Below are 25,331 nucleotides of genomic sequence, written 5' to 3' on the forward strand. Positions count from 1 at the left end.
TTTGGCTCCTCTCCTAGCTTTAACCCAAGCTACAGGAACAGAGGCAGGGCCCACACTAAATAACTCAGTTTCCTCATTTAGGAATTAAGATGAAAATGCTATTTACCACGTAGGATACCACACGGTAAAGTGCTTTGTAAAGTGCCAAGCACCATATGGTGAACATGATAATTAACTATGTAGTTAGGTAATCTTATTAGTGTGTTTTAAGCTATTAATTATTGAATGATAGGTTCTGTGCAAATGCTTTACAAGGTTGGTCTCATTTAATTCTCATGATAATTGTATCAGTGGGTATTATGATTATGCACAGTTTACAAATTAAGAAACTGAGCTTTGCAAACTTATGTCATTAGACCAGGTCATACAGCTTGGAGTGGCAGAATAGCGAATATAAATCCTAGGCCATTAACTCCAAAATTCAATGTCTTCGCTCCCATGCTATCTTTTTGTCCATGACATATTTTATATTGAAACCTTTTCCTATGCTCTCTATTTTACAAAGCCTCTGCTATTATTATTTCATGCCCTTTCATGTCTCATTTCAAATCTTCCTCTTTGGAATTCTGATTTATGGAATTTTGGAAAATGTAGCTTCCTCTTGATTGTACTTAGACTAAACCAGCAACACATAGTGGTACATCTAAGGTTAACAGTTGCGTTTTTCCCCCGAGGAAAAGACAAACAAGCAACAACATCCCTTAGATTTCCTTTCCTTTGACAAGTATAGTTGGGGATAAAACAATTACTTTTGCTCACAATACAAAAAGGACTCAGGATATACATAAAAAGGACAAACAGAATTTGTTATTTGCTATTCTCTTTAAAAAATAATTAAAAAAAGATCTTACATTAAAAATGTTTATCAGCAGCAGATAAAACTTATAGAGACATAATATTGATAAAATTATATTATTGAGTTTTATATAAAATTAATATTATAATGCTAAAAGCTATTTATTCCTAATGGACATGAACAATTTTACTGTCATCACAATAATTGTTTACATAACAAGAAATCTGAGAACTACACACTAAACTGCAGGCTTCTGGGGCATAATGCACACGTTAACAAATTAATACACATTTTGTTATGAAGATGATTGCTTTTGTTTTGAAAGGATTACAGTTTATTGGACTTAAAGTTATTGTGGCTGGACCTATATATCTAAATCAGACCTGACCAAGAGTTTTTACTTGTTAAATAATAAATGGGTTCAATTCATCATGGTCAGCTTTAAATTCTATAAGTGGCAGGGAACATGGAAGGAATACATATCTCTTTATAAAGTAGTTTTCACAAACGACAGAAAAATAAATAGCAAAGAGTAAAATAGATCCACTGCATTTTTCACTCTTGTCCGATTCTAATGCATACTTCTACTGTACTAACATGTTTGTGGCTAAAACAACAGAAGTTTGTATTTCCAGAAAAATAAACAAGTAAGATGTTTATTGTCTACCATTGTTTGAATCATCCTTGGGATATGCAACTCTTATGTGTGACACCTAAAAAGTTTTTAATAAATATTTGATTACAAATGAATGACTGAAGCTAAAAGGCATTCTGCGTGTCACCTTAATGCTAGTGAGGGAGAAGAAAGGAAATTCAGTTATTATCTTAATAATGTACGCTCAGCATTAATTCGATAAACTAATAATTTCTCAGATTTCTACTTTAAAAGGTCTCATACCAACACGAAAGAGGGTTACTGTTATTCTTATTTGGTTAATGAAAAATTGTTATGCTTAGTTGTGGAGAACTGATGTCCTTTAAATTAATAGCAGCGGTGCTCTAACTTTGTTTGTGGCCATGTGTTGGGATTGGTTTCAAAATCCTTTGCTTCATGTGGTGACTCCCTAGAGCACAATTTCTCAGGAATATGATAAAAATCTAATAATAGTCTTTAGAGGTGATGCAATGTGGCTGATTGAGAAGGCCAAGAAAAATCTTATTTGAAATGACCTTATTATTTGGTGATTTGGCTTGACATTTTTAGCCCCAAATTGGTTTTTGTAATTAAAGAACATTGTGGCTTTAGTCTTCAAGAAATATTGGATGGGGAATCTAAAAGGAAGTGCTGTAATTCAATCTATCACCTGACCAATCAAGACCTTGCTTGAGCAAGAGCACTCAGAACTTTCATTCAGAGTTGAGTGCACAAGTCCAACTAGATTATGGTATTTTATACTAAAGAAAAACATCAACAAAATGTATGGAATCTTTGGAAATAACGCCAACCTTTCTAAGGTCTAAACTAAAACTACCACTTTAATGTGACCTATATAAAATAAGGATAGGTGGAGAAACAGCAAATAACATTCACACTTTAGGACATAACATAAATATTTGAATGCTCTTTTCTTGTTACTTGATAACATGCTAACAAAGGGACAAGAAGGATGGTAAGAAGAACAGGAGGCTGTAAGAAAGCATATGTCTGCTGCTTAGGAAGGCAAGAATACTGCTGCAACATCAGCAACTTTTTCCAAGGATTTTATTAGAGCAAAAGGGTCCATGTTCTATGATGCATTAAAAAGGGACTAGGGAAATGCTGTGATTTCCATTTGTACTGACTGTCTGTAAAAACACTGCCTCAGGCCAGGCGCAGTGGCTCACGCCTGTAATCCCAGCACTTTGGGAGGCCAAGGTGGGCAGATCATTTGAGGTCAGGAGTTCGAGACCAGCCTGGCCAACATGGTGAAACCTCGTCTCTACCAAAAAATACAAAAATTAGCCAGGAATGATGGCTCGTGCTTGTAGTCCTAGCTACTTGGGAGGCTGAGGTGGAGAATCACTTGAACCTGGGAGAGGGAAGTTACAGTGAGCCGAGATCATGCCATTGCACTCCAGCCTGGTTGACAGGGTGAGATACTGTCTCAAAAAAACCCCTCAAAACCAACCAACCAACAAACATAAAAAAAAAAAAACGCTGTCTCAAATTGGTAATCTTCATTCTTGTCTAAACATTATATATGCATGTGTGTATGTGTATGTATTTTTTCCACATGGTTAGCCCAAGACTCTAGATAATTTCAGTTGTTAAATAAAAACTACTATTTGGCTACATTGCAAGGAAATTAACTAGCAAACCTTAAAGGCGAAACTGAAATGTCCCAGGTACCATGAAAGCCACGTGGTTAGAGGCAGAGATGCAGAGCTCTGAGTAGAACCATTGCTCAAAAGACTTACCACTGTAAAGTTCCTTCCTGCTTCATGCACATTTATGACCATCCTCGGGACACTAACTGAATGCAGGTTTTTCCCAACACCTGTTATTGTGCTCCCACCACTGGCAAAGTAAAATAGAAAATTGACAATATTGAGAGGTTCTTTCCACCAAGTACTGTAAGAGAGGGATTCAATTTAATCACCTGTATTGATTACAAGTCAGAGGCACAGTCAACATCAAATGGAAGTTCAAGGGTAACTATTCCTTGGAAACAACTTATTTAACTTGAAAATATTTTTTAAAATTCATATTTCATAAGCTTAAGAAATGCATTTGTATTTTATTCACCGAATTACACAAAATAAATATTTCACTTCTCTGAAAAAAATACAAAGAAAACCAAACTTAATTATTGTTGCTAGACTGACAGAGTTAATGGAAACAAGGCAGATTGAACTAGGTCCAATGAGATACCAATTCAAAGAGAGTCTGGCATAAAGAAAAGGACAAAAAAATGCTCTAGAGGATGGAAGAAAAACGGTGATTCCATTTCTTGGCACTAAGGTTAGTATAGAATTGATATGTACATAATGTAAGTGCATGTATACTATAATGCCACAGTAAACTATTGTGCTATAATCTGTTTAAATGTAACAGAACAGGATAAAATACTTCTTGACATGAACTAGCATTGATGAGTCAAATTGTACTCAGAACCCGAAAGTAGTTTTCTCTCCTGAATTGGAAAGACAGCCTTCAAAAGAAACACAACAGCATCAAAGCCAGAGGTAAAACTGCAGCTCCTCTTGACTATCCTACAGCAAAATCATCCTAGTATTCATTATTTTCTTATACCCATCGGAAGTTTCTACTTACCTAATAAAAGATTTGGTTGGATGAATTTCATAGACAATGGGGTCTTCCCGGTAACTGAAGATGCTTGTCTCTCGGTTGGCTAAGTCAATTTTCAATTTAACAGCAAACTCAGTTGAAATGGTTTGGGCTGGGGTATAACATTCAAGAATACTGTTTGACACACTGAACAAAAAAAGTTAAGAAAATGAATCTTAGCTATTAGAGATACACATATTTTAGAATTATATCCATGAATCAAAAGGATATAACTCAATGGCTTCTAAGTGGGAATTTCCTGAGTGGAAGCCTTTTCTAGTGTAGGCTGTTTAATCTGACTGGATCCCAAACTTAAAGTTTGGTGTAGAGAAGCTATCCTTGACTGGAAAACATTTGGGATTAAAAAAAAAAACCTTTAAAGTACTTTTGGTACTTGATTAAACTGAGCTCTTCCAACTCTAAGAAGCAGAAACATAACTGCCTTCCAAACCCAGTCTTCCCCATTTCTTCCCTCCCCAGAGTGACTTAGCCTAATGACAAATCTTGATGAAAATGTTTATTTTAAATTATTGTCAATGACCAGACTCTCACGGCTCATAGTAAAGCTAAGATCCTAAGCTATAACAATAAAGAGGGTGGATGGGAAGACAAAACTGGAAAGTAGGATTGCTAAGAAAAACAAGAGAAAGGAAGAAAAATCAGCAAAAGGAATAGATGAATTTTGGAAGGAGGAAGTTTTGTCAGTAGGGGAGTAAACAAATAAACATCTTGATTTTTTTTTCTCCACACACACACAAAACCAATCTGCTTAATTTTTAAGGTACAGATATTAATTCAAATTAATAGATGCAACAAAAAATAAATTTACAACACCTTTTTAAAGTACATGTTTTTCCACCAATTGAAATGTGTCTAGAATTCCCACTGTTTAGGTAATTTCCAGTTAAAGTAAGTAAAGTGCCACCAGCCATAGGGCCATATTTTGGCGAAATACTTGTTATTATAGGATCCTGGAGGGGAGATAAAAACAAAACAAAGTAACTTGTTCAGCTTATAATTCTAAATAGATAAGTAAAAATCAAACATGATAGGATAGAATCTTCCTTACCACATAGGAGAATGTACTGTATTGTGTTGTCCCGTGGCCATTTGAAATAATTATGGACATATTGAAATGTTTATTCATGGCAGGACCAACTGTGCATTTCAATCTGGAAAAAAACCCAAAGTTTAATACATGACAAATCCAAGGCATTTTCTGGTTAGGTTGTTTTATAGGAAGTGACATTAACTCTAAATAGTGAGCTGACTGCTTTGAATAGCAAGCAGAGTTTCAAGATAAGCATTAAGGCCAAAAATTGTACAATTCCATTTCTATACTATGATAAACTTTATTTTTATTTTTATTTAAAAAGAGACAGGATCTTGCTCTGTCACACAGGCTGGAGGGCAGTGGCATGGTCATAGCTCACTGCAGCCTTGAACTCCTGGGCTCAAGGGATCCTCTGGACTCAGGAGTTGGAACTAGAGGTGCATGCCATCGCATCTGGTTAACTAAAAAAAAGTTCCTTTTTTTGGTAGAGATGGAGTCTCACTATGTTGCCCAGGCTGGTCTTGAATTCCTGGGCTCAGGTGATCCTCCTGCCTTGGCCTGCCAAAGTGCTGGGATCAGAGGCACGAGCCACTGCACCCTGCCTATACTAAACTTTACATTAACTGTACTATAGTACTTATACAAACAGGAAATATTAGACCTTATCCATGCAGACCTCACCAACTGAATAGTGCATAGTAATCTAAGTTTGGATAACATTAATATTTGGGGATAATGTTTGGTCTACTTCAGATAGGTAGTATCTCAGTAGCATAGGAAACAATGGGCTAACTACGAATAGGCCAATCTCTTCATTAAAGTATGCCAACAGGTACATTTCTGTGGTTATGCTTGTACATGCTAATTTAAATTACTTAAATGATAATGAAATTGTGATGGCATTCCATAGAATTATTTCTGAATGAATAATCATATTGTTCCGAAAAAATTTAAATACAATTTGATTTATTAAATAACTTTTTAAAGAAGAGAATGAATTCTGTTTTACTTTTACAGGTCCTGATTTATAATGCAACGATTAAGAGTTTTGGAGATTTTACAAGGGAGATTTCTAGAAAAAATTTGTTTTGCCATTCAGCTAACAAATATTACCTTCATTAGTGTTTTGGTCTCAGTAAAATGGATATATTCGGACCTTTGTGTAACCCTGAAATGAATTCAATTAGATATAAAATAACCATCTGATAGAATGGGTTCAACCATAAAACTTTAAATGTTTGCGTGTTGTTATTATGTGATAATGAATAATTTCTGGATTCTCTGATGATTATGGAATTCAAAGCTTGTAGAAGGGTACATGTAGAATACAGTAGAACAAGCACGGGTCTTGCATCAGAAGCTGATCAGACCTGAGTCTGAAGGCTTATTCAGCTCTTACTCTCTGGATTACCTCTGCGAAGCCACACTTCACCTCTCTGAACTTCAGGTACCTCCTTTGTATTATAGGAATCATACTGCTCCCTCCCAGGCCCGTGGGGATGGTTCAGTGAGATACAGCTCATATATTGCAGTGCCAGTAAATATAAGCTGAATATAAATTTTAACTCCTCTAAAAAAGTCTCAAACATGTGATTCAGCTGCCTCACTACATTTCTGAGGTTTAGAAAGTGAATTTAAAAGAGAGGATCCATGCTGAGCTGTTTACTGATTTCTGTAGAAAAAGCCTTTGGAGACTCAACATTTGAAGACTCCAAGGATGGAGTGATCCTAACTAGTGCCACTCTCGCAAATCTACTCAGACAACACTTGAAGACTTGTCACATAAATGGTTGAGAAACTCCTAATTCTGGCCTCTTGTCTTCACCTAGGCCTTGTCACCTTTCTCTCTCTTCAAATCCAATGAGTAAATGGGATTGCAAGAACAAAACAGAACAGACCCACAAGGCATGTGACAGGCCAAGACCCTTTTTAGTTTAATAGATGAGTTTTTGAGCAATTTTAAAATAAACATTCATTCAAAAACAAAACCTATTTTCCAAGCACACCCCAGCAAAGCGTTTTGAGATCCTTACGTATTCATCGTGCTCTCACTTAAAGTCAAGGTGCAGCTCTCATTTCCAAGGAGAACTCTAGTTTTCTTTAAATCAAATTTATTATTCCTCCGAAATCCAAAGTCCCAGCCACATATGGTCAGCCTTGTCCCTCCTTCAAGGGGTGCACTAGTTGGGAAAACCTACAAGGACAACATAGAACTTAAAAAAAAATCCAATATATTACAATTTTTCATATATGTGGAAAACGAACAAACAAAATGTATATCCTTAAATAGTCTGAAATTCTTTCATTTTCCCACAATTTAGTAAAAATTTAATTTTCACTAAAGGAAAAAGGGTCACAAATTTCAGAGCATCTGGAACAAACATTAAAACTACATGACATGCTAATGAAGCAAGTTGTTTTCAGGAGATCCAGAGATGGGGCAAAGAGCAGATGCAGCTTGGTAGGAATAAAGAGCCTTTTTGAGTCCCTCTGTTTTGTCTTCTTTTCTCTTTTCTTTTCTTCTCTTTTCTCTCCTTCCTTCCTTCCTTCCTTCCTTCCTTCCTTCCTTCCTTCCTTCCTTCTCTCTTGCTTGCTTGCTTTCCTTCTTCTCTCTCTCTTTCCCTCCCTCCCTTCCTTCCTTCCTTCCTTCCTTCCTTCCTTTTCTTTCCGTTGTTTCTTTTTTTCTTTTTTTTTGAGATAGAGTCTGGCTCTGTTGTTGAAGCTGGAGTGCAGTGGTGTGATCATGGCTCACTGCAGCCTCAACCTCCCGAACTCAAGCAATCCTCCCACATTAGCCTCCTGAGTAGCTGGGATCACAGGTGTGGGCCACTATGCTTGGCTAATTTTTTTTTTCTAGAGACAGGGTCTCACTATGTTGCCCAGGCTGGTCTCAAACTGCTGGGCTCAAGTGATCCTCCTGCCTTGGCCTCCCAAAGTGCTAGGATTACAAGCATGAGCCATTGGACCTGGCCCTTTTTGGGCCATTCTGAAGTGAATTCATCTTCTAGTGCTCTTTTGCACAGGAGTAGAAACACATTGGGCCCAGACTTTTACTTGCTCATAACTCTGATTGTAACTCTTCATCAGCCTTTGGACTGAGCTCTGATCAAACTCCTTCATGTGCCCTATAAGCCAAAGTCCAGACATTATATGCCTTGCTCTGTGCGCTGGTTGTGTGCACTACATTCTTGTGGCTATGATATTCCCCAGCCAGAGACAAAAGTTGCATAGTAAAAATACTTCATTTGGTATCCAGTGTTTGCCCAGTTGCATTCAGCAGCTAGCATAGTATGAAACACATGGATGGTTTTTTAGTACATATCTGCCATTCATTCATTCATTCATTCATTCTTTACTTATTTATTTTTAGAGATGGGGGTCTCACGCTTGCCCAGTGTGCAGTGCAGTGGCATAGTCCTAGCTCACTGCAGCCTCAAACTCCTGGTCTCAAGCAGTCCTCCTGCCTCAGCCTCTCTGGTAGACAGGAATACAGGTGTGTGCCACCTCACCCAGCTAATTTTTCAATTTCCTGTAGAGACGGGGTCTTGTGATGCTGCCCAGGTTTCATTCATTATTTATTAATAAAGCACCTCCTACGCGCCAGGCACCAACAAAAGAATACGTGAATCTACTTCTTTACACCTATTAGTTCACATTTATTAATGACTGAAGATTTTTCCTTGTTCTTTAAATATGGTCACTATTTGATGTATACCAGGCTGGTTAGTTGACACACTCAGCCTTTTAAAAATTATATAATATTTAATACATATGTTGTTTCTTTTAGAAATAGATAAAAACAGAACCAGAGAGGGCCCATAATCAGTATTATAAGAATTTTTCCTAATTATCTTCATTGGCATTGTTTTACATCTCATTTTTAGGATTAAATTTTTCCCCCGATGGTTGATGTTAAGTAAATAACAGGCTCATTTTATTATTGCAGACTCATTTTTGGTGTGCTATCAATGGATTTATTGCTAAAACTTGGTCAGTCATGATTTAAGACAGCATTAGGCACCTATGAAGTGTGTAAGATAATTGCTCTCAGCCTAAAACTATTAAAACAAAACACATTTCCAAGTTAAAAATAAGCTTCTTCTCAGCAGCTTTGTGACAATTGAGAAAGGAAATGCTCTTTTGGGGGTGGGGACATATTGTAAATTGTGCTGTAAAGTACAATGGTGGGAAAACTAAGATAGAGGCAACTCAAGAACCAGTAAAGGTATTTGCTAAAGCTCCATTTGTGAACATCTAAAAGTGATTCTTTTACAATTAAGAAGGGCTTTTAGCCAAATTCAGACTTGCAAACATTTCCATCCTTCCTAAGTAAATAATTGCAAACCAAAGTCTTAACTTACCCTTGTTATCAAATCCCTTTAAAGTTTTAGCGTAAAGCTTTTATGATAGCCATTTTACCCATAAAAATCCATTACACAGTTGTGCCTTTCCTGAAAATTTACCTCATCCATGTCTAGCCAAATGAGAGCTACTAGAAAAATAAATTTGTTTATTATTATTATGGTAGAAATCCAGTAGGAGAGAACAAGACATCCAACCCTCCCAGGTCTCTCTTCAGCCTGAGGCAGTCACACAGCTGCTGCGGGCTCTTCTAATGAGGAGGCTTCCCCACTGAAAACAGCTGCCCAAGGCTGATGTTGGCCTGATTCCACTGCCTACATGCCATCTTTCTATGTACCAACTGAAGTCTGTCACTCTACACATATCATCACCACTTTCTATAAAAGGCAAAGGGATTGGATGATGATTTGAGAAAAGATGCAGAGAGCTGTGCAACTGGGGCACTGGCAATAGGAAGAGATACTATAAGCCCTCTGCTAGCCCCTCAGTCAGGATCCAAAAGGCTGGCTCTACTTAGCTTTTCTCTCTGGGCTGGGCATTTTCCCCTTAGCTTATGGGGTAACCTTTACCCTTCTAGGGAAAAAGGAAGGAAGCAGTTGTGAACTACACACCCTTGGATAGACCCAACAATGGCTGGCAAACTCTGAGTTATCCTGAAGGGCAGAGAAACTCTGTGGGCAGGAAATGAGCGTCCGGCATAAAGCCACAGAGGCTGGGTCTCCTACCTGTCTGGATAGGGGAGATACAGCCACAAAAGTAGCCCTTGTCTTTTCACAGGTGAAAGATCACATCACTGATGGGTCCATTCCAACAGTATTTTAAATGATCATGTTTTCAAAACCCATTAGGATAAAACATGAGAAAACTAAAAAACAAAAACCAAACAGAACAAAAAAACTCCAAACGGGGTTTCCTTTCCTCTTTAGTAGAGGTCACAAATATATTTACTGGTAGCAGTATATTGCCTGCCTCCCCTCCTACCCCCATATAATACTGCTTTTCTGAGTATTCTGATCAATTAATAGTTCTATTGTCTCACTGGGGTTGAATTTTCAACCCTACAAGATACGATAACTTCATCCTAATACATTCAGAATACATTAAAAAGTACTCTCCCTTTTCTGAAGCATTTCTCATTGCTCTTTAAGTATGAGATCAGATACCATATTTGAAACAAAATAATGAGCTTTCAATCCTGAAATCTGTCATATCTAGAACTGCAAAGAATTTTAGCCACTGAACATCCTATACCTTGAAAAGCAGGTTAACTTGCAAGTATTAGAAAGTGAAACTCTATACATTAGCTGGATTTTGTGCGTGCAAAGTTGAAGACACTTAAGATTATCTTCATCTACATTAGGTATTTCTCCTAATGCTATCCCTCCCCTAGATCCCCACCACCCGACAGGCCCCTATGTGTGATGTTTCCCTCCCTGTGTCCATGTGCTCTCATGGCTCAACTCCACTTGTGAGTGAGAACATGCGGTGTTTGGTTTTCTGTTCCCGTGTTAGCTTGCTGGGAATTATGGTTTCCAGCTTCATCCATGTCCCTGCAAAGGACTCATCCTTTTTTATGGCTGCATAGTATTCCATGGCATATATGTGCCGTATTTTCTTTATCCAGTCTATCATTCATGGGCATTTGGGTTGGTTCCAAGTCTGCTATTGTGAGTAGTGCTGCAATAAACATACGTGTGCATGTATCTTTATAGAAGAATAATTTATAATCCTTTGGGTATATACCCAGTAATGGGACTGCTGGGTCAAATGGTATTTCTGGTTCTAGATCCTTGAGGAATCGCCACACTGTTCTCCACAATGGTTGAACTAATTTACACTCCCACCAACAGTGTAAAAGTGTTCCCTATTTCTCCACATCCTTTCCAGCATCTGTTGTTTCCTGACTTTTTAATGATTGCCATTCTGATTGGTGGGAGATGGGATCTCACCGTGGTTTTGATTTGCATTTCTCTAATGACCAGTGATGATGAACTTTTTTTCACATGTTTGTTGGCTGCCTAATGTCTTCTTTTGAGAAGTGTCTGTTTATATCCTTGGCACACTCTTTGATTTTTTTTTTTTCTTGTACATTTGTTTAAGTTCCTTGTAGATTTTGGATATTAGTCCTTTGTCAGATGAATACATTGCAACAATTTTCTCCCATTCTGTAGGTTGCCTGTTCACTCTGATGATAGTTTCTTTTGTTGTGCAGAAGCTCTTTAATTAGATCCCATTTGTCAGTTTTGGCTTTTGTTGCCATTGCTTTTGCTGTTTTAGTCATGAAGCTTTGCCCATGCCTATGTCCTGAATGGTATTGCCTAGGTATTCTTCCAGGGTTTTTATGGTTTTTAGGTCCTACGTTTAAGTCTTTAACCTATCTTGAGTTAATTTTTGTATAAGGTGTAAGGAAGGGGTCCAGTTTCAGTTTTCTGCATATGGCTAGCCAGTCTTCCCAACATCATTTATTAAATAGGGAATCCTTTCTCCATTTCTTGTTTTCATCTGGTTTGTCAAAGGTAGATGGTTGTAGATGTGTGGTGTTATTTCTGAGGCCTCTGTTCTGTTCCATTGGTCTATATATCTGTTTTAGTACCAGTACCACAGTGTTTTGGTTACTGTAACCTTGTAGTATAGTTTGAAGTGAGGTAGTGTGATGCCTCTATCTTTGTTCTTTTTGCTTAGGATTGTCTTGGCTATGAGGGCTCTTTTTTGGTTACATATGAAATTTAAAGTAGTTTTTTCGAATTCCGTGAAGAAAGTCAGTCAATGGTAGCTTTATGGGGATAGCATTGAATCTATAAATTACTTTGGGCAATATGTCCATTTTCATGATATTGAGTCTTTCTCTCTATGAGCATGGAATGTTTGTCCATTTGCTTGTGTCCTCTCTTACTTCCTTGGGCAGTGGTTTGTAGTTCTTGAAGAGGTCCTTTACATCCCTTGTAAGTTGTATTCCTAGGTATTCTATTCTCTTTGTAGCAATTGTGGATGGGAGTTCACTCATGATTTGGCTCTCTGTTTGTCGATTGTTGGTGTATAGGAATGCTTGTGATTTTTGCACATTGATTTTGTATCCTGAGAATTTGCTGAAGTTGCTTATCAACTTAAGGAGATTTTGGGCTGAGACGACGGGGTTTTCTAAATATACAATCATGTCATCTGCAAACAGAGATAATTTGACTTTCTCTTTTCCTATCTGAATACCCTTCATTTATTTCCCCTGCCTGATTGCCCTGGCCAAAACTTCCAATGTTATGTTGAATAGGAGGGGTGAGAGAGGGTATCCTTGTCTTGTGCCGGTTTTCAAATGTAATGCTTCCAGCTTTTGCCCATTCAGTATGATATTGGCTGTGGGTTTGTCATAAATAGCTCTTATTATTTTGAGATACGTTTCATCAATACCTAGTTTATTGAGAGTTTTTAACACGAAGGGGTGTTGAATTTTATTGAAGGCTTTTTCTGCATCTATTGAGATAATCATGTGGTTTTTGTCATTGGTTCTGTTTATGTGATGGATTATATTTATTGATTTGCCTATGTTGAACCAACCTTGCATCCCAGGGATGAAGCTGACTTGATTGTGGTAGATAAGCTTTTTGGCGTGCTGCTGGATTTGGTTTGCCAGTATTTTATTGAGGATGTTCTCATCGATGTTCATCAGGGATATTGGTCCGAAATTTTCTTTTTTTGTGTTGTGTCTCTGCCTGGTTTTGGTATTAGGATGATGCTGGCCTCATTAAACGAGTTAGGGAGGAGTCCCTTTTTTCCCTATTGTTTAGAATAGTTTCAGAAGGAATGGTACCAGTTCCTCTTTGTACCTCAGGTAGAATTCGGCTGTGAATCTGTCTGGTCCTGGGCTTTTTTTCGTTGGTAGGTTATTAATTACTGCCTCAATTTCAGAACTTGTTATTAGTCTATTCAGGGATTTGACTTCTTCCTAGTTTAGTCTTGGGAGGTTGTATGTGTCCAGGAATTTATCCATCTCTTCTAAATTTTCTAGTTATTGGCATGGCGATGTTTATAGTATTCTCTGATGGTAGTTTGTATTTCTGTGGGATCAGTGGTGATATCTCCTTTATCATTTTGTATTGTGTTTATTTGATTCTTCTCTCTTTTCTTCTTGATGATTCTGGCTAGCAGTCTATCAATTTTGTTGAGCTTTTCAGAAAACCAGCTCCTGGGGTTTTTCATGTCTCTAAGTCCTTCAGTTCTGCTCTGATCTTAGTTATTTCTTGTCTTTTGCTAGCTTTTGAATTTGTTTGGTCTTGCTTCTCTAGTTCTTTTAATTGTGATGTTAGAATGTTGATTTTAGATCTTTCCCACTTTCTCCTGTGGGCATTTAGTGCTACAAATTTCCCTCGAAATACTGTTTTAGCTGTGTCCCAGAGATTCTGATATGTTGTATCTTTGTCTTTGTTCTCACTGGTTTCAAAGAATTTATTTATTTCTGCCTTAATTTCATTATTTACCTTGAAAAATAATGAATGTACCAGTTATTTACCCAGTAGTCATTCAGGAGCAGGTTGTTCAGTTTCCATGTAGTTGTGTGGTTTTCAGTGAGTTTCTTAATCTTGAGTCCTAATTTGATTGTAGTGTGGTGTGAGAGACTGTTTGTTTGCATTTGCTGAGGAGTGTTTTACTTCCAATTATGTGGTCAATTTTAGAATAAGTGCAATGTGGTGCTGAGAAGAATGTATATTCTTTTGATTTGGAATGGAGAGTTCTGTAGATGTCTATTAGGTCCGCTTGGTCCAGAGCTGAGTTCAAGTCCTGAATACCTTTGTTAATTTTCTGTCTCATTGATCTGTCTAATATTGACAGTGGGGGGTTAAAGTCTCCCACTGTTATTGTGTGGGAGTCTAAGTCTCTGAGGACTTGCTTATGAATCTGGGTGCTCCTGTACTGGGTGCATATGCATTTAGGAGAGTTAGCTCTTCTGGTTGTGTTGATCCCTTTACCATTATGTAATGACCTTCTTTGTCTTTTTGATCTTTGTTGGTTTAAAGTCTGTTTTTTCAGAGACTAGGATTGCAATCCCCGCTTTTTTGCTTTCCATCTACTTGGCAAATTTTCCTCCATCCCTTTATTTTGAGCCTATGTGTGCCTTTGCACGTGAGATGGGTCTCTTGAATATAGCCCACCAATGGGTCTTGACTCTTTATCCAATTTGCCAGTCTGTCTTTTAATTGGGGCATTTAGCCTATTTACATTTAAGGTTAATAGTGTTATGTGTGAATTTGATCCTAGCCGGTTATTTTGCCCATTAGTTGATGCAGTTTCTTCATAGAGTCAATGGTCTATACAATTTGGTATGTTTCTGCAATGGCTGGTACCAATTTTTCCTTTTCATATTTAGTGCTTCCTTCAGGAGCTCTTGTAAGGCAGGCCTGATGGTGACAAAATCTCTCAGCATTTGCTTGTCTGTAAAGGATTTTATTTCTCCTTCACTTATGAAGTTTAGTTTGGTTGGATATGAAATTCTGGGTAGGAAATTATTTTCTTATGCTGAATATTGGCCCCCACTCTCTTCTGGCTTGTAGGGTTTCTGTAGAGAGATCCAATGTTAGTCTGATGGGCTTCCCTTTGTGAGTAACCTGACTTTTATCTCTGGCTGCCCTTAACATTTTTACCATCATTTCAACCTTGGTGAATCTGACGATTGTGTGTCTTGGGGTTGCTCTTTTCAAGGAGTATCTTTGTGGTGTTCTCTGTATTTCCTGAATTTGAATGTTGGCCTGCCTTGCTAGGTTGGGGAAGTTCTCCTGGATGGTATTCTGAAGAGTGTTTTCCAAGTTGGTTCCATTCTCCCCTTTACTTTGAGGTACACCAAGCAAATGTAGGTTTGGTCTTTTTATATAGTCCCATATTTCTTGGAGGTTTTGTTCATTCCTTTTCATTCTTTTTTTCTCTAATCTTGTCTTCACACTTTATTTCATTAAGTTGATATTCAATCTCTGATATCCTTTCTTTTACTTGATTTATTTGGCTATTGATACTTGTGTATGCTTCATGAAGTTCTTATGCAGTGTTTTTCAGCTCCATCAGGTCATTTATGTTCTTCTCTAAACTGGTTATTCTACTTAGCAATTCCTCTAACTTTTTTTCAAGGTTGTTAGCTTCCTTGTATTGGGTTAGAACATGCTCCTTTAGCTTGCAGGAGTTTGTTATTACCCACCTTCTGAAGTCTGTTGCTGTCAATTTGCCAAACTCATTCTCCTTCCAATTTTGTTTCCTCATTGGCAAGGAGTTGTGATCTTTTGGAGGAGAAGAGGTGGTCTGGTTTTTGGAGTTTTAAGCCTTTTTGGGCTGGTTTTTCCTTATCTTCATGGATTTATCAACCTTTGGTCTTTGATGTTGGTGACCTTTGAATAGCGTTTTTGTGTGGATGTTCTTTTTGTTTATGTTGATGCTATTCCTTTCTGTTTGTTAGTTTTTCTTCTGACAGTCAGGCCCCACTGCTGCAGGTTTTCTGGAGTTTGCTGGAGGTCCACTCCAGACCCTGTTTGCCGGGGTATCACCAGCAGAGGCTGTAGAACAGCAAAGATTGCTGCCTATTCCTTCCTCGGAGAGCTTCATCCCAGAGGGGTGCCCACCAGATGCCAGCCAGAGCTCTCCTGTGTCAGATGTCTGTCGACCCCCACTGGGAGGTGTCTCCCAGTCAGGAGGCACAGGGGTCAGGGACCCACTTGAGGAGGCAACTGTCCCTTAGCAGAGCTAGAGTGCTGTGCTGGGAGATTTGCTGCTGTCTTCAGAGTTGGCAGGCAGGAACATTTAAGTCTGCTGAAGCTGCACCCTTTACACTGTGAGGGGAAAATCACCTACTCAAGCCTCAGTAATGGCAGATGCCCCTCCCCCCACCAAGCTCCCAGGTCAACTTCAGACTGCTGTGCTGGCAGTGAGAATTTCAAACCAGTGCATCTTAGCTTGCTGGGCTCTGTAGGGATGGGATCCTCTGAGCTAGACCACTTGGCTCCCTGGCTTCAGCCCCCTTTCCAGGGGAGTGAATGGTTCTGTCTTGCTGGCATTCCAGGTGCCACTGGGGTATGAAAAAAAACCTCCTGCAGCTAGCTCAGTGTCTGCCCAAATGGCCACCCAGTTTTGTGCTTGAAACCCAGGGCCCTGGTGGAGTAGGCACATGAGGGAATATCCTGGTCTGTGGTTTGCCAAAACCATAGGAAAAGTGTAGTATCTGGGCTGGAATGCGCCATTCCTCACAGCACCGTCCCTCAAGGCTTCCCTTGGCTAAGGGAGGGAGTTCCCTGATCCCTTGCCCTTCCCAGGTGAGGCAACATCCCACCCCGCTTCAGCTCAACCTCCGTGGGCTGCACCCACTGTCTAACCAGTCGCAGTGAGATGAGCTGGGTACCTCTGTTGGAAATGCAGAAATCACCCACCTTCTGCATTGATCTTGCTGGCAGCTGCAGACCAAACCTGTTCCTATGTGGCCATCTTGACAGCCACCTCGAATCTGTCTTATTTTTTGCAGGAAGAATGCTAACTGTCACGGTCTAGTGCAGCATGAAATCTTCCTAACAACTATGAACCTAGAGGGATTTATGGACTCAGCTGCCCTACCTTCCCAACTGCAGCTTAAGCCTCACTGACCTGTGCATGGAAGCATGCAACCTTTGAGAATCATCAACTATAGAATGCTAGAGTTAGGAAGGGTGAGAGAGGAGGGAGATTTAAATATTGCAAGAGATTCTCTGGTTCCAGAAAATTCTGAAATATTTACTTTATTTTTAAGCATTTTAGTATAGCTTTTATGCTTAGTAAAAGGAAGCACATTAGTTAAACGAAAGGTTTCATTTGTACAGGTTATCAAACCATTTTCTCTACTTAAAATACCAGCTTGGTTATTTTTGAAATGAAATTCTTGTGATTTAATTGCATGGGCACACACATATATTTTCCATATCTATTTCATGGAATAGCAGAGTTCAGATTCCTAGTGTCTCAAATTGCTGAGGTTGTGTGTTTATAAAAGTATAAAATTGCACATGGTTCCAAACGTATGCTGTACAACAAAAAAGTGCATAAATACTACAGTGTACATTTGTTTTCGTACTGTATTTAGTTTATTCTCTGGTCAATCAAGCTAAGTCTTAATAACCATGTCACAGCTAACAGAAAATAACTTTGTTTAAAACCCAGTCACCCACTACAAGTCTTGCTCCAAACTGTAACTAAATGAAAACAGCCATGCACTCAGGGGTGGTTCTTGTTCAGACTTGCACATTTTGTTTACTTGGGCATGAACCAGGTGACCGAGACCTTTAACTCGAATCTTTCCTAAGAACTATTTACTAAAGTCCAACTTTTCCACAAGCAGGCAGAGAAAAATACATGCTGGGTTCTCACCAGGGAAGTGTTTTTAAGCAAGATGTTTTGGACCAAGAAATTTTTAAAAATTGCATGGAGATTTTCACAGTGCCAAATATATGCTTAAGCAACTAAGGCAACGGAGTTAGCATGGCTGCGATGTTAGAGCTGATGTCCATTGACAGAAACTGAGTTCTCTATCAGCAAGAGATGTGCTTGTCTTGTTCTGGACTATATCTCCCCACGGACAAGAGGGCAGCCTGCTAAATGGCATGCACTCAATAAATATTTTCAGAATGAATTAAAGAGTGACATGGCTTACAGAAGTATAGACGTTAGTATAGTCATCAGTTAAGCCTTTGCTTTTTTTCTGCGAGCACTGAAGGAAGACTCACAGCCACCCATGGGTGTTGAACCTCCACCTGCCTCCCACATCACCCTGGGAAATAATCTTCAGTCTCATCTGTGAACAGACTAGGCCACCATCTATGCACCAGACAGGAAGAAAACTGTCCTGTGTGCCCCAACATGGCAGGGATCACCAGTTTGCAGGGTTCAGTTCAGGGTTCCCGGATATGCCATGAGCAGATCTGTTTCTGTGATGGAGGCTCATGTCTGGGCACTTGACAGATAAAGGAAGTGGCGAGGAATCAGAGAGTGGGTGAGTCAGGAGGGAACAGGCTGCACTGTGAGAAAATGGGGAGCACTGTTGCTTATTCGCCATCACTCTTTTATTCACACGGCACTAAAGGTGAGCAGCTGCCCAGGGAGAGAACCTAGACAATGTGAAGCAAGTACTTCAGCTGCAGGACGCGGGGGGATGCCCAAACACTGCACCCCCCCCCAACCCCAGGGATAAAGCCATGAGGGAGATGGTGCTTTGGATGACTCACAGCTAAATAAGTAAATTGAGTTTTTAATTTTTTTTCATTAGTGGGATTTGTATCAAAAAACAGACAAACAAGCAAAAAACATGTATGCCAGCTGTTAGAGATTCCTACCTTGTAGATTGCAGGCAGACAGATCTGTTGAGTCCATGTCCCACTGGGGCAGTCCTCCGATCGCACACATTTGTCGTGGCACCAGCCACACTGAACAAACGGTGGGGCAGAGAGGCACTGACTGCAGGATTGGAAATGTCTGCAGCCCAAGCCATTCAATGGGATCTTGGTGATCTGTGAAGAGAAGGGGTGGAAAGGGCTTCCAGAGGGGTATCTAGTTTGTTCATTAATTACAAAGCAAGTACACAAAAGGTACACGTAAATATCATTTGATAGAATTTACTAGACTTAGCACCTATGTGTGCAAATCATGTCATAACAGTGATTACAATTTTAAAAATCTGATTCCTTCCTTTCCTCTATCGTTAGCAGGTATGTGAAAAGTAACATTATTGTCCAGTGAGGATAGCATTGTCATGCAACATTAGAGGTTCTACATAGTAGGGACATTGTGCCCTGTCTGAGATGATTTTAAAATAACAAGACAGTATAATTTAAGTGGTGGGAACACACTCTCGAACCTCTGGAAAATTCTAAGTAAGGTTGCATATCATTCCGGCATCAAGATGCACATTCTTCTCTAGGAGAAAAGGGATTATTGGTTGGAGTCGGATTCCAATGTAGATTTCCAGGATTTATCTGCCTGCACTAGAGTTCTGCCATTAGGACTGTAATTCTCATTCTGTGTATTTGTTTTTCTAGTTGAGAAATATAGGACAAAAGGAGAAGTTTTGAAAAAGACTTCCCTTAGGTCTAGTCTTCCTTGAATAACAAATTAACTCGATTTCAGAAAATCTCTGGAATACTCACTAAAGAACCTAATGGAGGAGGGGTAAATTTAAGATGAAGAGAGATGTTATAAAGGGCCAAATGACACTGGTTGTAAACATCCATTTGGGAAAAACCACATCTATGGAAATTCCCTGTGAGAACAGCTTACCTTCTTCCCTGTGACAACCAGTGTGTAGCCATTCTGGTTTAATGGATGCTCCACGATCACTTCTGGAGACACCGGGTGAGAGTCCAGGAGAAAATTCACATGAGGGGTTGATGGTCCTGATCGAGAAACCACAACCTAAAAAGCAAAAAAGTTATAACATCCTTATTCCAACAAGCTCAGTTTAAATATAAGTGGAAAATGTGGATGATAATGGTAATAACAGATTAGCAGCAGGGCTTGTGGGTGTTTGAACTAAAGACCCAACAGTTCCTCTCATTGTAAATCAATATGCCATCTTCTAATCTCTTGCCTTGAAGTCAAATTATCTGAACCCCCAAGACAGACTTTGCCTATGGTCTTTTAATGGTTTCAAGGGAAGGAGATCTTTCAATCAATTGGCAACACATACAGACAAATCCCTGCAATTGTATTGGGAAATGGAGGAACAAAAACTCTCTCCAGAAAGAAGACACCACACACGCTACAAAGATTCTGGATTATTTTTTAAATCTATCCTCTTAATCCTCCCCACCAGGCAGTTTCCCTTGACGTAATGGTTAAGAGTAGTGGACGCGGAGACTGGAATACTGGAGCTAGTTCCAGCTGTGCTACTCTTAAGCCACATTTATAGATCTTTTCAGGTCAAAACAGGCCCCCAGCTACTTTGAAATGATGTGCTGTATTTTTTATAAACCACTGTCCCACGATGTATTATTACTTGGATTATAAAACTCTGCTTCTTGGTCTGGCTTTAAAATAAGGTCTGATGGTTTTAACAATGCCTGAGAAATGAGGTTTGATGATTGATGTCAGTTTTGCTCTCAGGTATTTAAAATTTGGGATGTTTCCCAGCTATCTAATTTCCATCTGTCCTGTTCCTAGAACCCAGTAATAATAAAGTTCAGAAAGCGTGATTGACAACAATTCGGATAAAATCCGAATGATTATCTTAGATGAACACTTAGATTTTTAGGAGGGTGTTGGAGTTCTCAGATAAACTTTCACTCTTAAGTAGGCCACTGGGTTGCATATACATGAAGGTGGAGGAGGCTCAGCACAGCCCTAGACATGAATTAGGCAATTGTGAAATTGCTTAACATCTCTAATAGTCTTCTACATTTCATTGAATGTGCATTTACTCGCAGTAGGTATGAAATCACAGGACAAACATGGGCATCTGTGCGATTACGATCACATAGTCACTACCTCTACCTCAGCTTTCTCATTCATATAATGGGAATGAAAATTACAGGAATAATTAACTGCTTTGTACTCTAACAAACACATACAACATATAAATGTCCTGGGGAACAATTGTGAATCTTTTCTTCAGCACCATAAAGGAGCCAAGTAGCCTGAAGCAATTTGGGAAGATTCTCAAAGTACCTAATTTGTTCTCAGAGAGTAGATTGTTGATAGAGAAACTAACCAAGCCGTACATACAGCCGTAAAAGTTAAACATCATGACATTTGTGCTCTAATGTTTGTTCTACCCTAAACACTCAATGCTTTCAAAACATCTCCATTAAAAAGGGTGGTTATATTTGCACAGAAGTTAAGTGATGGATCAAGGGTCACTTGGTCAGGATGGGAAAGGTTGGAAACTATTGTTATTTCCTAAATTTAGGGCCCAATAGGTATTGGTGACCTTTGCAGGCAAAGTGAACAGAAATTCAATTACCAGTCCCACCTCCCTTTGGGTGCTGGTTACAAGCAGAATATCAGACGTCAGACTTCCAAAGCTTCTATTTCAAATTATCCGGATTTTGGCTACCCAATATTGCAATCTTAACTCCCTTCTGGTGCTCACCACGTCTCATTTTTCCTATCCTCCCTCCCAGTACCCCCCATATTTCTTCGGCTGTTGCCAATCACTTCAAACTGCAAAGGTAAAACAAAACACAAAACACAAAACAAAAACAAAAACACAAAAGCGAAAAAACTCCTTTTCTCACACATAGGTCAAAAGCAACACAGAACACCAGTCTGTCTTAATACCCTGACTTTGTTTTCCACCTCATTCTGTGCTTTGCACTTCATTGAAGATTATTCATTACCATGAACCTTGCAATGGACATCTGCATTTTGTGTCTGTCTCCCTGGTTTCCTCCATTCTACTTAGACCAGCTACAAAACAGTCACCTCCTACGGCTCTTTTTTTCCTCCTACCTTCTTGCTCTCTTTAATACCATTTCCTGAATCTATAATAAGCAATCCCTTCTTAATTACTAGGTCATCATCTGTGACTTTATGAAATATCTGAACCCCATCCAGATAGTCCTTTCCCAGAAAGAATTAACCTTTCTCTTTCTTTTTGGAAGCTCTTTGCATCTCTGGACTTGGGTTGATTGATATGTGTATCCTCTGTTAAAGAGCTTTGTCTGAAGAGCACCAAATGTATGGTACTTTCATAACAGGTAACTGAGTCACACATTGTGCTAAGTGCTTTAAATGGAGATTTTGTTTACTCCTCACAATAATCCTATAAGGTAGGTACTATTATTTTCCTTAAAGAAAAATACAACATAGAATTTCAGCTAGAAAGTACAAGAGTCAGATTTCCACAGAGCTTTATCTGAGGCCAGAATCCATGTGCTTGACCTCTTAAACACTCAACTGCTAGGCCTTTGGAGCACCAGAGTAAATACCATTGAAAAAGCTTCAACTCTGAGCTCCCAAGAGCCACTCGTGAGTAAAAGTACTAAAACAAATTTCACAATGTATTTGCCTTGCCAGTTACTCTGTGTTTCAGTAATTTTTGCTGCACAAGTTAAGTGTGCCTAAGGAGAAAGTCTCTGCGTCTAAATAGTTTTTGATGGCGTAGAGAAAATGCTACTAGTACACTTCACCAAGCTCTACTTTTGATCATGAGTTAGCATGAGTGTTGCTTGCTATAGAAAATGGGATGAAGATGAGAAGACAGGAAGGCACATGGAAAAGTGAGGTGACTTGGAAATGAGAATGCCATTTGGAATTTTGCACAGAGGTTGTACCGCAGATGCAAATGCCTTTTAGTTGATCATTAGCCCGTTCTCTGCAGGGATACCTACTGCTGTAAATGTTTTTCTACCCTTAATTCTTTTCTTTCTCTTATTGCTAGGATTCTAAATAATCGATTAACCACTTTAACTCTCAAAATACCCTTGAAGCAATGCGTACCAGAAATTAGGAGTTCCTTTTGGTTGTCATGGAGATATTTCTAGGGACAGAACTAAATTTGGCATGTAGGTGTAATTCTTATGATAAATAACCTGGCAATCGTAGAAGAATTAGCACAAAATAGAAGACCAACAATTATCTTTTGAGTTTCTACTGTTCAACAACTAATCTTTAGTATTTAGGTCACAAAATATTTTTTCTTTATAATGGCCTTGAAAATACAGGACTAACACATTTGGGGCAGGGCAGAATCTGCATTTACTGGATAGTTGTGGTTTTGATCTCACATAGCCTCTTGTAGGTAGCACATGGGGAAGAAATACATGTACAAATAAAACTGTTGTGGCTAGGCCCCCACATTTGTAAACCTGAACAAAGTAAATTTGTGTGAGATATCCACAAATATGTAAAGGCCCTATCTCCTTACCTCCCATAGACAGTTTTATCTTTAATTAAACCATTTTATTAATAGAATTAAATTTGAAGAATGATGAATACAATTTAACATGTTTGTATGAGGTTTCTGTGTACTTCCCCCATTGTTTTTAAAGTGGACAATTGAACAGTTTTAAATTTTTTAATTTTTTGAGACAGGGTTGTAGAATGCTTTCATTATCTCAAAAAGAAGCCCCACATCCCTTAACCGTCATTCCCAGTCTCCCCATATCCTCTTAGCCCTTGACTACCACTAATCTACTTCCTATCTCTATAGATTTTCCTATGCTAGATATTTCATATAAATGGAATCCTATAATATGTGGTCTTTTTGTGCCTGGCATCTTTCACTTAACACAAAGTTTTCTTTTTCTTTCTTTCTTTTTTAATTTTTTTTTTGAGACGGAGTTTCATTCTGTTGCGTAGGCTGGAGTGCAGTGGCGCGATCTCAGTTCACTGCAACCTCCGCCTCCTGGGTTTGAGCAATTCTCCTGCCTCAATCTCCTGAGTAGCTAGGATTACAAGCGTGGGTCACCATGCCCAGCTAATTTTTGTATTTTTAGTAGAGACGGGGTATCCCCATGTTGCCCAGGCTGCTCTTGAACTCCTGACCTCAAGTGCTCTGCTCACTTCAGCTTTCCAAAGTGCTGGGATTACAGGTGTGAGCCACCGTGCCTGGCCTTAATATAATGTTTTCAAGGTTCTTCATGCTCCTTTTTATCACCAAAATAATATTTCATTATATGGATATGCCACCTTTTATGAATTCATCACTTGAGGGACTTTTGGGTTTTCCACTTTTTGGCCATTGCGAGTAATGCTCCTATGAATATTGACAACTTTTTGTGTGAACATATATTTTCACATCTCTTGGGTACCCAGAAGTGGAATTGCTAGGTCTTATGGCAACTCTATTTGACCCTTTAAGGCAGTGTCAAGCCATTTTCTATAGTGGCTGCTCCATTCTACATCTCCACTAGCAGTGTATGAAGTCTCCAATTTCTTGACATCCTCGCTTATACTTGTTATTTTTTATTTTCTTGATTCTAGCCATTCTACTGGGTGTGAAGTGGTACTTCATTGTGGTTCTGGTTTATGGTTCTCTGCCAAATGCTTTCTTAAATTAAGTAAGAGGGTTCACAGCCTTCCTCCCATTCCTCCTGCCCGAGAAAATATTTGGGTATCCCCTGCTTGATACACCAGTCAGTGTTCTGAAGAACAGTCCCTCACGGTCAGACTGGTCTTCTGTGAAGCAGGGTCCTGGAGGGGCTGGAGGCAGGGGAGGGATGGAAGGAACAAAAGTGGCTTCTCCTTAGGAAAAGCAGTCAGAGCAGGAGACGAGGCACTCCCTAGGCGCCTGTGCTTGGCAGAGGCAGTGAAAGGTTGGTGGCATATTCTATGGGTGGGTGCAGAGCAGAGGTGTGGGAGGTGGCGCATGGTGGGGCTGGAACAGCGTGTGTGAGAGTGGACCTCTTGAAGGAGAGGGAGAGACCCCTGGAAGTTGAGGGTAGAACAAGACATAGAGTTTAATCAGAGTTGCTTTGGACTAAGAACATTTCATATCCTTTAATATTCTTGGAGAGATCTGAGTAACCACTGGAATGCTTGTTGGCATTGTACTACTTTCATTGAGGCACCGACATCCAACTCTACTGGTATGGGTTCCACACATGACACTCTCAGTGGCCTTCAATGCATCTGAACTGGATGGAAAGCATGTCAGAAAACATGCAACACAGCCTTTCTTTGCATAGTTATCCTGGGATCAAATAATAGTAGTGCCAGGTGTGGTGGCTCACAATGGTAATCCCAGCACTTTGGGAGGCTGAGGCAGCAGGATCGCTTGAGCCCAGGAGTTCAAGACCAACCTGAGCAACATAGGGAAACCCCATCCCTATAACAAATCAAAAAACTCCCCCCCAAAACACAGTAAATCTGATTGGAAATGATTCAGTCTTACAGAAATATAGATTAAAATGTAGCCAAGAAGCCTA

At 39.2% G+C, this 25,331-nt stretch overlaps 1 protein-coding gene across 1 annotated transcript in view; it reads right to left on the bottom strand.

The window, feature by feature from the left end:
- The window catches only part of MET (MET proto-oncogene, receptor tyrosine kinase), a 118,721-nt gene that overhangs the window by 32,732 nt on the left and 60,658 nt on the right, over positions 1 to 25,331 (bottom strand). The window contains exons 5-11 of the mRNA XM_033194292.1: positions 19,744 to 19,878; positions 18,804 to 18,977; positions 7,152 to 7,312; positions 5,134 to 5,236; positions 4,899 to 5,035; positions 4,050 to 4,211; positions 3,194 to 3,293 (exon numbers count right to left, since the gene is read on the bottom strand). Of these exons, the coding sequence (XP_033050183.1) occupies positions 3,194 to 3,293; positions 4,050 to 4,211; positions 4,899 to 5,035; positions 5,134 to 5,236; positions 7,152 to 7,312; positions 18,804 to 18,977; positions 19,744 to 19,878 (972 nt within the window). The remainder of the gene's footprint in view (positions 1 to 3,193; positions 3,294 to 4,049; positions 4,212 to 4,898; positions 5,036 to 5,133; positions 5,237 to 7,151; positions 7,313 to 18,803; positions 18,978 to 19,743; positions 19,879 to 25,331) is intronic.

This window comes from Trachypithecus francoisi, unplaced genomic scaffold (assembly GCF_009764315.1).
Source record: "Trachypithecus francoisi isolate TF-2019V2 unplaced genomic scaffold, Tfra_2.0 Lachesis_group4, whole genome shotgun sequence".
Classification (NCBI taxonomy): Eukaryota; Metazoa; Chordata; class Mammalia; order Primates; family Cercopithecidae; genus Trachypithecus; species Trachypithecus francoisi.